General features: G+C 35.1%; 3 protein-coding genes across 4 annotated transcripts; 2 read left to right on the top strand and 1 right to left on the bottom strand.

Annotated features, from left to right (window-relative positions):
• The first annotated feature begins 1,088 nt into the window (after positions 1-1,088).
• LOC105170383 (UPSTREAM OF FLC protein (DUF966)) lies at positions 1,089-3,637 on the top strand. 2 transcript variants are annotated; one of them, XM_088884490.1, is made up of 4 exons: positions 1,089-1,525; positions 1,613-1,682; positions 1,754-2,518; positions 3,335-3,637. In XM_088884490.1, exons 1-4 carry the CDS (start codon positions 1,273-1,275, stop codon positions 3,465-3,467), a joined length of 1,221 nt encoding a protein of 406 aa, XP_088740616.1. In that variant the 5' UTR covers positions 1,089-1,272; the 3' UTR covers positions 3,468-3,637. The 2 variants fall into 2 exon arrangements, with proteins under 2 accessions (XP_088740616.1, XP_011089425.2); XM_011091123.3 differs by having other exon boundaries at positions 1,091-1,525; positions 1,754-2,542.
• Positions 3,638-7,816: 4,179 nt separating this feature from the next.
• On the top strand, positions 7,817-10,836 carry LOC105176449 (Protein-tyrosine phosphatase-like, PTPLA). The gene is made up of 9 exons (XM_011099251.3): positions 7,817-7,975; positions 8,059-8,144; positions 8,251-8,298; positions 8,382-8,470; positions 8,642-8,695; positions 9,527-9,594; positions 9,707-9,756; positions 9,853-9,941; positions 10,473-10,836. Exons 1-9 carry the CDS (start codon positions 7,917-7,919, stop codon positions 10,575-10,577), a joined length of 648 nt encoding a protein of 215 aa, XP_011097553.1. The 5' UTR covers positions 7,817-7,916; the 3' UTR covers positions 10,578-10,836.
• Positions 10,837-11,561: 725 nt separating this feature from the next.
• LOC105170382 (aquaporin TIP1-3) lies at positions 11,562-12,817 on the bottom strand. Its single transcript, XM_088884932.1, has 3 exons — positions 12,603-12,817; positions 12,245-12,495; positions 11,562-12,084 (listed from the first exon to the last, which is right to left on the bottom strand). The coding sequence occupies exons 1-3, from the start codon at positions 12,733-12,735 to the stop codon at positions 11,710-11,712; spliced, it is 759 nt and encodes a 252-aa protein (XP_088741058.1). The 5' UTR covers positions 12,736-12,817; the 3' UTR covers positions 11,562-11,709.
• Positions 12,818-13,670: the final 853 nt, after the last annotated feature.

Raw genomic sequence — 13,670 nt, 5'->3', positions numbered from 1 at the left:
ACTAAATTACAAAGGAGAATTTCTTTTACATTATCATTAGAGTCCAAAATAGAATAAATGTCGGTACACGAATTTTGATCACTAGCAACTGAAACACGCTTAATATGTGTATTTAATGTAATTTTTTAATATTTATTAGATTAAATAAAGTATAATAAAATAAATTAAATTTGAATATCCGAAAATAGAAAATAATTATTATAACTATTTAAAAAATTGAGAAGTTTTCTGTAATATAACTAAATTGCAATATAACTAAATTGCAATTGTCAGTTTAATAATTCTTACAAAAAATATTGCGATAACTTTCCTAAGCCATCTATGAACCAATGTGTGTGTGTATATAAATATAAATATTTATTTAAACTTGAAATAAGTTGAAGTTTTCTGGGAAAAAATAAACCCTCATTTTTTTGAAAAAAAAAAACTCTAAATAATTCAATCTGTATAATGTAAAGATAAGTAATTGATAACCAGTCTAAAATTTAAAATAAAATAATCGATAATAAAAATCAATTAGATATAAAATAGATTCAAGCATATTAGAACTAGTTATACTTACGTAGCAAAATAGAACACAAACATATAAGAGCGCCAAGTATATATTGTTGGTTTAAAATCGACATAAAGCAGTTCAAAAAAATCCGACTCAGAATCAACCCAATATTGTTCATGGTCATATTTGGTGTGATTTTGAGCATTTAAATGGACCTTGATTCAGTCCATTTTTGAGTCCAAATTCGCATGCATGATCAGTGCAGGTCCATTTTAAACCCATTAACTCAAACACCATACGGTCCCGGGCCAATAGATAGGCCCAATCCCAAGTATCCCAAGACTAGCTTAGTCCTAATCGAGTACTGTGCATCTTTACTACTCACTTCCTTTAGATGATTTTGTAGTTTTGTTTTATTGTATATATATGGGCATTAAGGCAGCAAAAAGTTTACTATATTTGTATAATTAAAGAATAGTTTATGTATATATAAAACTTAATAATATAAATAAACAAGAAAATATCTGAAAAGAGGGAGCGGAATATGTAGTGAAATCAGCAAATATATAATTTGTTTGGTAGCTATTGTCTCCGGCATCCACGTTCCACTCTTCCCCTTCTCACACGCACCCTCCCGCCCATGCTCGTCACCACCTATCTATCTATATACACCATGCATGCCTCAACCCCATCTCTCTCACCCACACACCCACACTGAGTAAAATGTACTTGATTTGACTCTCGCTAGCTAGCTACCATCCTGTCATTCCTTCAGAATGGCGACGTCGAGCTCCGATGGGTCAGGAAGAAAGGGAGATGAGGTTCATCAGCTAAGCAAGACATATTGGAGAGAGCAAAGAGAAATTAGCCCCGACGGAAGAAGAACTATACTTTGGAGTGAACCACATGATAACGCCACCTCCTGCAAAAGAGTGCCTGTTTTGTACTATCTGTGCAGGAATGGGCAGCTTCAACACCCCCATTTCATGGAGGTGCCTCTGTCCTCTCCTCAAGGCCTCTTTCTCACTGGTAATTTTTAATTCATCTCCCCGTAATTCACTCTTTTCTTTTATTTTCTGCCCTTTCTTTCTTTGATTTGTTGTTAATTTCGTGTAGACGTGATCAGCCGATTGAATGTTCTTCGTGGGAAAGCCATGGCCTCCTTGTACTCCTGGTCTTGCAAACGGTACGTTTATTTTTTTTAAAACATTGGGTTTAATTTTCTACCGAATGATTCGGTTTTGAACGATGATTCAGGAGCTACAAGAATGGATTCGTGTGGCACGATTTATCGGAGAACGATTTCATCTACCCGGCGCACGGCCATGAGTACGTTCTCAAAGGATCGGAGCTTCCGGTGAAGGCGTTGCTGGACGCGGGTTCTTCTTCCCCGCCTCCGCCGCCGGCTGAGACCCAAGGAAGTGGCGCCGACGATCTCGACAGCCTCCAGGCAGCGGACAGCCGACGCCGCAACCATTCCTGCAGCTCCATCAACTTCGAGTACAGCGTTTACACAACCGAGGCCTCAGGCAAGTCAGCCGCCGCCGACGCCTCCACTCAAACAGACGAAAACCGCCGCCGCTGCCGCCTCCGACTACCCGCGGAAATATCGGAAGAGGAGAACGGCAATAAGCAGCAGCAGCGGGACGAGTGCGAGATAGAGATCTCACCACCGCTTTCCGACTCCAGCCCAGAAACCCTGGAAACCTTAATGAAAGCCGACGGGCGGCCGACGGTGAGCGCAGCAAAGGCAAACGAGAACCCACCGGCGACGAACACCCATCAGGACCACCCCGACATCCAGAGGTGCAGATCATCGGTTCTAATGCAATTGATATCCTGCGGTTCGATGCCGTTCAAGGACTGCGGGGCGGGGCAGGTGCAGGTGCAGGGGCTGATGGGGCAGTACAAGATGAGAGTGGCACGTGGCGGGGGAAGCGCAGAGAGCGGGAGGGGGAAGGTGGAGTACTTGAGCGGGAGCTTAGTGGAGAAAAAGGAGGAGGAATTTCCATCCCTGAACAGGTCCACTTCTTACACTGCTGATGGGTGAGTTATTTGTCCGTACGCTTGAAATCTACGTAGTAACAATGTTGTTTCAGCAGCTGCTGCATAGCATAGTATCCTTTTTGTGTGTTTAATTGCTCTGTCTCTGACTCAGGTGCAGTTCATCACATGCCCTATTTTTCTGGTTGATTCCTTTGTCGTCAGGGCAGTCCTGTGAATTCAATACATACCTACAAATTTTATTTGTTTGCCTTGAAGCCCTTTTCTTTTCATTTTTTTGTTATAGTTCAATAAAAATGAAGAAAATAGCTCATCAGAACCAGTAAAATTAATTAATGGAAAAAACGTAGTTACTTGAGGAGGAAATAGATACAGTTAGGGGCATTTTACACAAACAACATTTCACCAACCGGACCACGACACTCCCCCTTATTTTGGGGTCACCTTCTTAAGGTTGAATATTGCCTGTATCCACTGCGTGCCTTCGAATGATTGTTATGTTATTTTTTGGAGATAAATGTGTATTGGCATTTGGTGGGGCTAAGCGTTCATTCTAAGATGTATACTGATTCTTCTATGGTTAAACAAAATTCTTAACAGCAATTGGTCAATTATAGGGCATCTGGTGGGATAATCTATCTGACGAGTTTGTGGATGTCATCGTCCCTATGTTCCTATTTATGTGACCTAAAGAAAATTCTATCTCGATTTCTAACATTTATTTTTAATTATTTATCAAGAAATAGAAAGAAAAAAAAACTCAAAAAAATGTGATGGATTTCTACTTAGGAATTAAGTTGCCATATTGTGAGTAATTTGATTATTGGTTTGCAGGAGGCCACATTTGGAAGTTGGGGAGAAAGAAATAGAGGGGGTGAGAACGAAATGCATACCAAGAAAACCCAAGTCTCAATCCTCCTCAACTACAGCTAGGAAAGGAGGCGTCGTTGTCACGGACCTCTCTTAGAGCAATATTACTACGTAACATAGAATTGTACTTAAAAGTGGACAGCTACTATGAGACTTTGGAGCTCATTCATGTCCTTTTCCATCTTCTCAGACTAGATTCTAGTTATGTATTTAGTGCGCTCTTCAAATCTGCATTTCCTCAAGTATAAATTTAATTTTTTAAAGCGATCCGGCGATTTTTCAATAATTATTTTTTGATTAAATGCAAGAGAAACTATGTTATGATAAGTTAGAATTTGTAACTTTTAATTCCAGATAATGCAATAGATAGATATATCTACTTTTAGGGAATTTTTTATTGGATCAAGTTTTGTCGAATCAAATCATCAATCACAGATTAAGTGCATTAATTGATTATTTTTTCTGGACTGTATACTAATCACACGCAAGTATATTGCACGTACTATATAATTAATTGAGGTGTGCCCGAGTTCGGCGGTGGCTAAAACTTCCCCTACTCCTAGTCCTTACTACATATATTAATTAATCTTTGTATACGTAAAAAGACTGAAGAATTAGAGGCTGAGAAAGACAGGGTATAGAATGTATATATATGTGTATATGGTAGTGTAGGGTCACATGTAATGTAATGGGGGGCTCATACTCATAGTACGTACTACGTTGAAAATGTGAAAAAAGCACTAATTTCATAAAAAATGGTAATTTCGTTGAAGTTGAAGAGAGTTGATGAACTTTGTCCTTTGGCATTTGGCAGCATTGCATTTGCATGTGCTTTCCTCTCTCGAATTTTCTCTAATTTGGATTTTGGTGCCTTTGTCTTTGGGGATTGGGAGCTTTCATTACATATAACAACTCTCCTCGTACGTGGAGTGGTAACTCATCAAATTGTCACCACTGCATGAAGCCTTGCCAGTATTTTTATATATCCATATATTGCCTTGTTGTCACAATTTTTCTTCTAAATACAAAAACGGTAACATGATTCTTTAACCTTTTCACCAAGAAGCTCATTACCTCTAACCTCGTGGAGGTACATTGCCTTGTTTTTAGAAGTCCCGTTGAACGTTGCTCTTCTTTTCTCTTGTTTTAAGGAGGTTTTTTTGTCTATCTCTCTGAATATATAAAAAGACAACACAACTCATTTGAACTTTGAAAAGAAACCAATTGAAAGTCGGGGTTGCCTTTTTTTTTTTTTAATGATTTTTGCCTATTAATATTTTCACACAGGGATGTAATATGTTGGCTCCAGATGAGAAAAATATGGGAGAAATGATAGTTGGGTGTGAACTCTGAAGAATTGTTCCTCGAGAGCAGTAGAGAGGCCTTTGAGGGTGAATATTTTATCATACAATTTGAAGTTGTGATAAGTACTTTGATTGTAGATATATTATGAAGCATTTTGATTAGTCATGGTCAAATTATGAATAAACAATGTAATATCTTCTCGAATTATATGGTAAACAAAGTGGCTTTGCGAGGAAAATACTGCCTTGTAAGTGGAACATGATTTGGGCATGGGTTTCATAAAAATTTTGCATTAAAGAACACAAAATTGTCGTGAAATACGACTTGGGCGTGTATTTTGATTTAATGCAGAATGTACTTGTCTGAAAAACACGAGTAGATTGTGTATAATTTTTCTTTAAAAAAAAACATAATGATAAAATTACCCTGCAAATTAAGACATGTGTCTCATGGCCAGTTTTTCAAGTTTTAACCACATTTTTGCCAAAGAAAAAGGTCAAAAGGATTAATCTGAGACAAAACTAAAATTTATGAATACTATAACTAAAACATTTTAAATGTAAATTTAAGAAATCAATTATAATATTCACCAGCAGCATATATAAAATTATTACAACCATAAAATGGGAACAACAATCTAATTTTAAGAGCGAGCTAGAAAAGAAACAAAAAGAAAACTCAAACCTATTTTCAAATACAATTCAAATATCCTTTCAATTACAATATAGGCCCATAAATGCCCCTACTACTCTTGATAACTATGAGGACCAAATGGGCTATTATTTCATTTTTAATGTCATAACTACCATGCTATAAAATAGTTCGATGTATGTGATGAGGTATATCTTTCACTGTTATAAAATAATTTAGTTAGAAAAAAATTATTTGTCCTGCAATATAAACCCATTAAGATGTAACTATCAATTTTTATTAAGTTTTTTTTTTTTAATATCAACAAATTTAATGAATTTACCTAATAGATGGACTTATTTGTTAGCCGAAAGTAAAGTCCAAAGATATTAAATATAATTTTTCAAATAACAAAAAATTCATGTATAATTATTCTAAATTTTGTGAAAGAAGAGTGTAAATCCCTAATTTTTATATATTTACACTTGACAATGGCGTTGCCACTGGCTTCATCACTTGGAGCCCCATATATATCTCGTGTTCTTTTTCTATGCCAAATTATAATGTAAAGGCCCAACAACAATTTTTTGGGTAAAATTACACCCTGATTTCCTAACATTTATTATAGTTATAAATATTTTTTTTTTAAAAAAAATTATAATACCTCATTAAAATTACAAATTCCTTAACAAATATCATTGTAGGGGATTTTTTTTAGAGTATTTCTAATTTCAAGGTGTATTTATAATTTTTTTGAAAATAAAAAATATTTATAATTATGACAAATTTCAAAAGAGCCCATCGTAATTTATCCTAATTTTTAGGGTAAAATGCATTTTACCCTCCTAAACTATTCTTCATGTAACAATTTCCTCCCTAAACTAATAAATGTATATTTACCCCCTATAATTAAATTTTTAGACAATATTGCCCTTATATTATATATATATATATATTTAGTTCAATGCAATTAACAAATATATATGCTTAATCAAAAGCTAAATATTTATAGAAAATAAAAAATAAATATATTTTATCATAACTTTTAAAGAAAATATGTTAAAAAAAATCAATATGTAATTACTCTTTTTTAATCTAAAAGAATAAATAGTTAATAACTTAATTTTATTATCAAATTAATAAAATCTTTTTATAAGTTTTTTTTAGAATCTATTGTAATCATTCATTACTTAATTTTGAGTCTGTAAAAAAATTGAACTATTTAACTCGTTATTTATATTTTAATTTACTATAAATAAAAGATATTTTTTCTAATCAAGATAATTTTAATTAAATTTAAAATGCAAAATTACTAAAAGAATCGTTGAACTATATATATATAATATAAGAATAATATTATTTAAAAAATTAATTGTAGGGAATAAGTGTTGCATTTATTAATTTAAAATAATAAATATTACATGACAAATAATTAAAGGGGCAAAGTGTATTCTACCTTAATTTTTATAGAGTTTACATCTCTAAAGCCTCGTGGTACAAAACAAAGCAGCTAGATTTCATATAAATTATTCCCACTAAATTTTAAAAAATAGATAAATCATGTAAATTTTACATTCGAATCATTCATTCTGAATTTTGATGGTATCACCATTATATAAAAGTAAATATATATTTTCATATTTTATGTATAAAAATTTAAATATGGGCTCCAAGTGATGAATTGGAAGGAAGGAGGATCGTTTTGGGAGAGAACGGAAGAGGGTTAATTAATTTTTTATTATTAAAAAATAAATAAATTATATTAATATATATTTTATAAATATAATAATAATAATAATATAACGAGTCGTGATTAGATTTAAAAAATATTTTTTTTTTAAAAAAGCCCAAGTCTCGATTCAAAATGATGAAGACATTTATTACATTTTCCCATCTTTATTTTTAGCTAAAACCATGAAGTGGACTGTGTTCCATATTTATTGTTTTTCTTGTAATAGTTAGACAAATTTTTGTAACATCACAAACGGATAAAAGTCAATAATTATGAGTGAGAGTGAAGATAAATATACTATCTCAATGTTTTTCTATATTAAATTTTACGTGTTAAATCATATTGTATCTTCCTATTTCATTTAGGCCCAATTCGGTAAGATAATTACACAATTGATTTTGAAATAATTAATAATAAAAAAGATCACGAATTTTGGGTTCATATTTTTTATAATTGATTAGGTAAAGACATATTGTAGTTAAATTTTAAATTAACATCTTTATTAAAATGGATTAAATACACTTTGTACTCCTAGATTATATATCTTTACATTCCTAAAATATGAACGATAACAAAAATACTCTTGACAAAATAATCTGGCATTGATAATGCCCTACTCATTTACCCTTATTCACTGCCATTGAGCCCAAAAATAAAGCAACCTACTACTTTTGGAGATCGAATCACATAAATAATGATACGAGTAAAATCCTTTTCCAAAAAATAATTGTACTCTTATGCCCATGCAAAGGTGTACTACTTTCTTTTCTTTTTTCTTTTCTTGGATGGGAAAAAATTGGTAGCATATAGTATAGGACAGTGTGGTTCAACGAACCACATTGGACTAATCGACGCCACGCTCCACTGCACACACTCGAAATGTCCCAACTGCGCGACGTTTATCTCATCTTCTACAATCTCTTTCAGGCCCTGGGATGGTAAAGAATTTCTCAATTTCACGCACACAGACGCAGCGAGCAGAGCAGAGTGAGTGACGCTAACCATCTTTCTGTATTTCCAGGGCGTTATCTCTGTTCAGAATTCTGAGCAACTTCGTCTCCACAAGATCAGTTCATGGCGCTTATTCTTCTGCCGGCGAGTTAATTTGTGAGTGCCCAGAAAGTAATTGAAAGGGATGAGAGTTCTTACGTGTTTGTTTGCAGAAATTGGAGTGTTTATACATGCTTGTTTTTTCTTGATTGGTGTTTGTTAGGCCTGCTGCAAACTCTTGCATTCTTGGAGGTTATTCATGGGGCAATTGGTAAATTTCAGATGAAATTATTTTGGCGTTTTGAATGAAGACATGGCGTTTGTTGATTTAATTTCGGGTATTGATTTTTCAAGGAATTGTTCCTAGTGGCGCTCTGCTTCCTCTGATGCAGTGGGGTGGAAGGACTCACTTTTTGCTTGCTATTGTTCGTCGAATTCATGAGGTTTGTGCTGGTGGATCCTGTAATTTGATTTCCCATTAAGAGTTTTCGTATAGAATGTTCATTATCTATGCAAAATGTGTGAATGATGAAAGAATTTGCGCATCTGTATTAATTGGTGCAGTCTGTATTTCAAGGAAAAGAATGGGAGTTTATTTCTATTTCTTGATGTAGGTTCAGGAATTACCGTCAGTCTTCATAACTTTTGTCGCCTGGAGCTTGTCCGAGGTGAGTTGGGATAGTTACTTTGTTTCTTCTAATGTTTCCTGATGTTTTTAGTACATTGAGAATGAAATAAATAGGAAATCCTAATCATTTGAGCCAGAGATGAGGCGCTGTATGTATGTTTGTGTGTATCAAAAGATTGCTTTCGAGTTCGAGTGTGGACAGGGAGGGTGGTAAATAAGCCTTTGTCAGGAATCTTGATTTACGATATGATATAACTTAAAAAGGTGAGACCAATGCTTCATGATGACTAATTTATACTGAATCATGTGACTGCTGGATGCCCGGAAGTTTATCCAAGAAGTCTTTCAATTCCAACCACTAAAATCTTTTAGAATTTCCCTATCTTATTGATTGTCTATTTGTTCGCTCTTCCTCACATATTTTACCATTTAAAGCTTTCTCCATGTACCACTATCTACAAGTCTATTGTTGAAGAATGATCCATAAGGTCGGTGATGAATTTCTTCCAGAAGTCAACTTAACATGTTCATAAACACTATAGTTTTAAAGGGATGGAGAAAAAATGTCTTGATTCTTTAGCTTCTCGTTTCAATGACCATGCAAAATTGAGGCTTTACGTCTGACGAGCCTGATTCTTGACGTTCTGAGATTTTTCTTGTTAGTTATGCCCAGTGCGTTGGCTTACTGATCCTAATCTCGCAGTCTGCTGTCTCTGAACTTCAAGTGGTATTCTGGGAGTTCTGAGCCTTTATATGTTTGCCTTTCTCTTATCTGCATTTACTTGTTTTGATTTTCCTGATCTGTCCATTATCTTTCTCGACCATCCTTTACGCCACATTATGACTTTTCATATAATGTGTCCCGGAGTAGATAATCAGGTATTCACATTATGCGTTGAATTGCCTGGGATGTTCTCCAAATTGGATGACTTTTATCAGGTACAATTTCTGATTGATCATGGAGTCTAGTTACTAATATACATGGTTGGCAAAAGATGCTCTTGTCAATATCTGATTAATTACAGTTGCATTATCATTTTGTTTTTGTTAGGTACAATGCTTTCATTGTGTTGTACCCTATTGGACTTTTTCCTGGAGAAAGTAAGCCTTTTTAACAACTCATGACTCATATTAAATGGTCCTTTTTCCAAACTATCTGAACTAAAATGGTTATCCATCTACACTATTACAATGTAGTGTGGCTCATGTACCAAGCGCTCCCGTTTATAAAGAAGGAAAACCTCTACGCGGATACCCTCCCTTTCAGCTATGACAAGTTCGTAAAGGTATGTATTCAATGTCCTCAATTGTGAGACCTACCAACTCCTGAAGTACTACTAAGAGGGTGTTTGGTGAAGCTATTTTAAGAGATCACAAGATGTTTTTGGAGCTTATAACATCTTCCTGAAGTGTTTCAATAAAATAAAATGATGGCGTTTATAAGATGTTAGTAATGACAAATTTGTAATTTGTTTGAAAAAACTTATTAAGATCTTAAAAATAAGTTGGGAGCTTCTGACTTTTTTTTAGAACTTATAAGCTCACAACATCTTATTTTATCTTATTTTTGGAGGTTGAAATCCTTTTTTTTTAAAAAAAAAAAAAAAGAAAAAATTACCAAATATTTTGTGACAAACTTTTTGGAAAGCCTTATAAGCTCACCCCAACACCCTCTGAATCCTATTGAAAATTTTATGTTACAACACCTTTTGTCCCATGGAAAGCAATTTATTCCGGTGGTAGATTTGCATCTTGTTTAAGCATCTTTTTCTTTCATTTAATTCTATAGAATTGATCATTTCGACTTTCTGTTGCAGGCTTTGCTTTTCAGCTATCCATTTTTGTGGATGAAACTCTACCTTCATTTGTTCAAGCAACGGCGGTCGAAGCTGGGTAAACAACAAAAGAAGAAGCCAAACTGAGGATTGAAGTTCATTCTGATATCATAAAAATGTACGGTAAGCCCGAAATTCAGTGTACCAATAGGTATTTAAAAATGCGAAAAGGATAATGTTTTTCCTTAAAGGATAATGTCTGTTTCTTGTGTTCATATAGCGGACGAAGGTGTAATTAATCATAATTCTTTTAAACACATTTACTTACCAGCAACAGCCAACAGACCGCCACCCCAGGAAACCAAATTTGGTTGCTGATGCTGAATTCACTGTTCTCTTCTTCTTACCTCTTCGAGATACATCGTACCCCTTGAATTACTTTTTATAGTCAGTATGTATCCCATGTGATATAACTCTTGAATAATTATTACTGCCACAAAAATAGCTCGGAGAATCTTTTGTCTTTTTCTTTTTTCGCCAATTTTCTAGGATACACATTACATGGGGGTTGGTTGACACTATTCTTATGACAAAACTTGTGCCAACAAAAATGCTTAGGACTAAAAGCGAACCAACATAATTCCACGTCTGCTGCTTTAGCTGTCCGCATGTCTTTCCCTAGTTAAGCCACATGCCCCACATTGATCCAGCTAGGGATCTGGTTCTTCTTGATTAGTTCACCTATTTTGCTCTTGATCTAGCGATGCCCAGCTCATTGGTTCAGGACCCTGCTTCTTTGTTGGGTTAGTCATAAATAAACATTAGGGCTACTAGTAATTTTTTAAATTTTATGAATTTTATGTGTAATTATAGCAAATTTTATAAGAGTGCAGTATATTTATCCTTAAAAGTTATTTTTTCCAAACACTTCAACTCGACTTTTTTAATCTTCAAATATTATCAAGTTTTACTATTGTTTACTCACAATTTTCTGTGTACGCAAACATCCCTAATTAACTGGCCCACCTAACTTCCACTATCGAGTTTGCAATTAGTAATCCAACATTAATCCATGTTTAAATTAATCGGATTATGTTATACTTAACTAAAAATACTTCCAAACTGACAGGCTGAAATTTAAGGCAGAATTGATTCCATATAAGCAAGACAACTGATAAAACAGACAATAAACGACGAAAGCCAGTGGCCTTAGCCACCGTCAGCAAATGGGAACAAACACTGTAAATGTAAGGAAAAGACAAATACATATATCGATCCCTTAGTAATCTGTAGTGGGGAGCTGTTCATGACCATTCTGGTTGATGAAGAGGACTTCATAGACAAGAGCAGCAATTCCTGCGCCCACAAATGGGCCGACCCAGTACACCCAGTGGCTGTTCCACGTCCAACTGACGACGGCAGGGCCGAAGGACACCGCCGGGTTCATGGATGCCCCGTCAAACGCCCCACCAGCCAAGATGTTGGCCCCGACGATGAAGCCGATGGCGATGGGGGCAATGATCCCTATGTCGCCTTTCTTGGGATCTACTGCCGTGGCGTAAACTGTGTACACTAGCCCAAAGGTCATCACTATTTCGAAGACCAGGGCGTTCCACTCTGTGACGCCTGATGAAAGCGCGAATGCTGATGTTTCCTGCAGTTAGGGTGACCAAAAATTGTTAGTCAGGATTGTAGTCTATACAGTTTTCAGGAAATTGAGTTCTAGACCCGGTATGGCCTGACCCTGATGCAAATGTATTATACTTGTCATGCGTAAGAGAGTGAATAAGAAATTTCCATAGTTTTGATCTTACCAGTCCACCGGTGGCAAACTTGAGTAGCAAGCATGCAACAACTGATCCAAGCAACTGAGCAATCCAGTAGAGAATGCTTCTGAACAATGAAATGTGACCACCTACAAAGGCACCAAAGGTGACGGCCGGGTTCACGTGGCCACCGGAGATGTTAGCTGCAATCGAAACGGCCACAAAGAGGGCGAAAGCGTGTGCTATGGATGCCGAAATGAGGCCAGCAGGCGTGCTTGGTCCACCAGCAGTTAGCTGCGCTGTTGTTGATGAAAAATGAAGCAAAGCAATCATCAAGTTAAATATTCTCATTTATTTCCTCTCAGTTCATGTTAAGTTGATCATGTTACAGTCATGACTAGCTTACCAAAAGCCATGCCGGAGCCTTCACCAGCAAACACGAAAATGAGCATTGAGATGAACTCAGCCACCGCGGCCTTGACGGCGTCCGGCTGAGTGAACTCCGCCGGAGTTCCCACCGCTATTCTTGAAATCGGCATTCTGATGTTTGTCTTTTGTGTGCGTTATGTATGTGTTTGGCTTTCGGCCCTTTGTGCTGTGCTTTGCTTTTGTACAGTTCTAAAGAAACTATACTACTTATATAGTGGGATGGATAGTAGAGAGGGCTTGTTTGAAGCCACTAATTAAGTGCCAGAGGTTCTCACCATTGTCTCACGTCGAGGGTGAGGCTGACCAATAATCACTCATGTAAGGGTTTTTCCTTTTTTATTTTTTTTCTTGGAATCACGTGAATTAGAGTTAAGAATTTGAATAATAATTAGCTTGTGACTTGACTGATGCATCATTGTGTGAGATATTAACTGCTTTAATTTTGTATACAGCTTACGACATATTGTTAGAAATAAGATATTGGCACTTATAAATCGTTCAATCTTATCGTTTACGATTACTATGAAATATTACCTACATCAAATAGTGCTCCATATGAACTGTGAAAAGAGTCCACAAATAATTATTATTGGTATAGATTTAAAATGTTAAACCCACCATTTGAAAATATTGAAAGGGATTAGTTGTAATGTTCATGCACAATAAGATAACAATAAGGTTGTGATGGATGTAATGAAAGGGATTAGGTGTAATATCATACATCATCGGCTCATAACTAATAAGCTTGTGATGATCAAATCAAGAATCAATCCCCTCTCTCTCTCTCTCTCCTAATTTTTCTTAAACCTTTATTAGTAAAATAAATTAGAATAGGTCTTGGCGTGGTTGATTGACTCTGCATCAATTTTCATGTCTTGTTTTCAAATTAGTTGCTTATTTTGTATTTTAAACAAAAATACACATAAATCAGATACATATATATTCTTAAATAGACGTATATATATATAATATTAAATTTAAATTATAAATTTATTATATATATATTTCCAAGACTTGAAACACCAAATCAACACACAAAATTCAA

Source organism: Sesamum indicum, linkage group LG9 (genome assembly GCF_026168435.1).
Source record: "Sesamum indicum cultivar Baizhima isolate 11 linkage group LG9, ASM2616843v1, whole genome shotgun sequence".
NCBI classification, from domain to species: domain Eukaryota; kingdom Viridiplantae; phylum Streptophyta; class Magnoliopsida; order Lamiales; family Pedaliaceae; genus Sesamum; species Sesamum indicum.
The sequence above is the reverse complement of the archived record's forward strand: the minus strand, read 5'-3'. Positions and strand labels throughout refer to the sequence as shown.

Bases quoted from the DNA above. Each gene is read 5' to 3' on its own strand.
- LOC105170383 (XM_011091123.3), top strand. From the start codon at position 1,273: ATGGCGACGTCGAGCTCCGATGGGTCAGGAAGAAAGGGAGATGAGGTT. The intron at 1,526-1,612 runs GTAATTTTTAAT...AATTTCGTGTAG, and splicing joins TCAAGGCCTCTTTCTCACTG to ACGTGATCAGCCGATTGAAT. The intron at 1,683-1,753 runs GTACGTTTATTT...ACGATGATTCAG, and splicing joins TACTCCTGGTCTTGCAAACG to GAGCTACAAGAATGGATTCG.
- LOC105176449 (XM_011099251.3), top strand. From the start codon at position 7,917: ATGTCCCAACTGCGCGACGTTTATCTCATCTTCTACAATCTCTTTCAG. The intron at 8,299-8,381 runs GTAAATTTCAGA...TGATTTTTCAAG, and splicing joins GGTTATTCATGGGGCAATTG to GAATTGTTCCTAGTGGCGCT. The intron at 9,942-10,472 runs GTATGTATTCAA...TTTCTGTTGCAG, and splicing joins GCTATGACAAGTTCGTAAAG to GCTTTGCTTTTCAGCTATCC.
- LOC105170382 (XM_088884932.1), bottom strand. From the start codon at position 12,735: ATGCCGATTTCAAGAATAGCGGTGGGAACTCCGGCGGAGTTCACTCAG. The intron at 12,496-12,602 runs GTAAGCTAGTCA...CATCAACAACAG, and splicing joins AGGCTCCGGCATGGCTTTTG to CGCAGCTAACTGCTGGTGGA. The intron at 12,085-12,244 runs GTAAGATCAAAA...CCCTAACTGCAG, and splicing joins AGTTTGCCACCGGTGGACTG to GAAACATCAGCATTCGCGCT.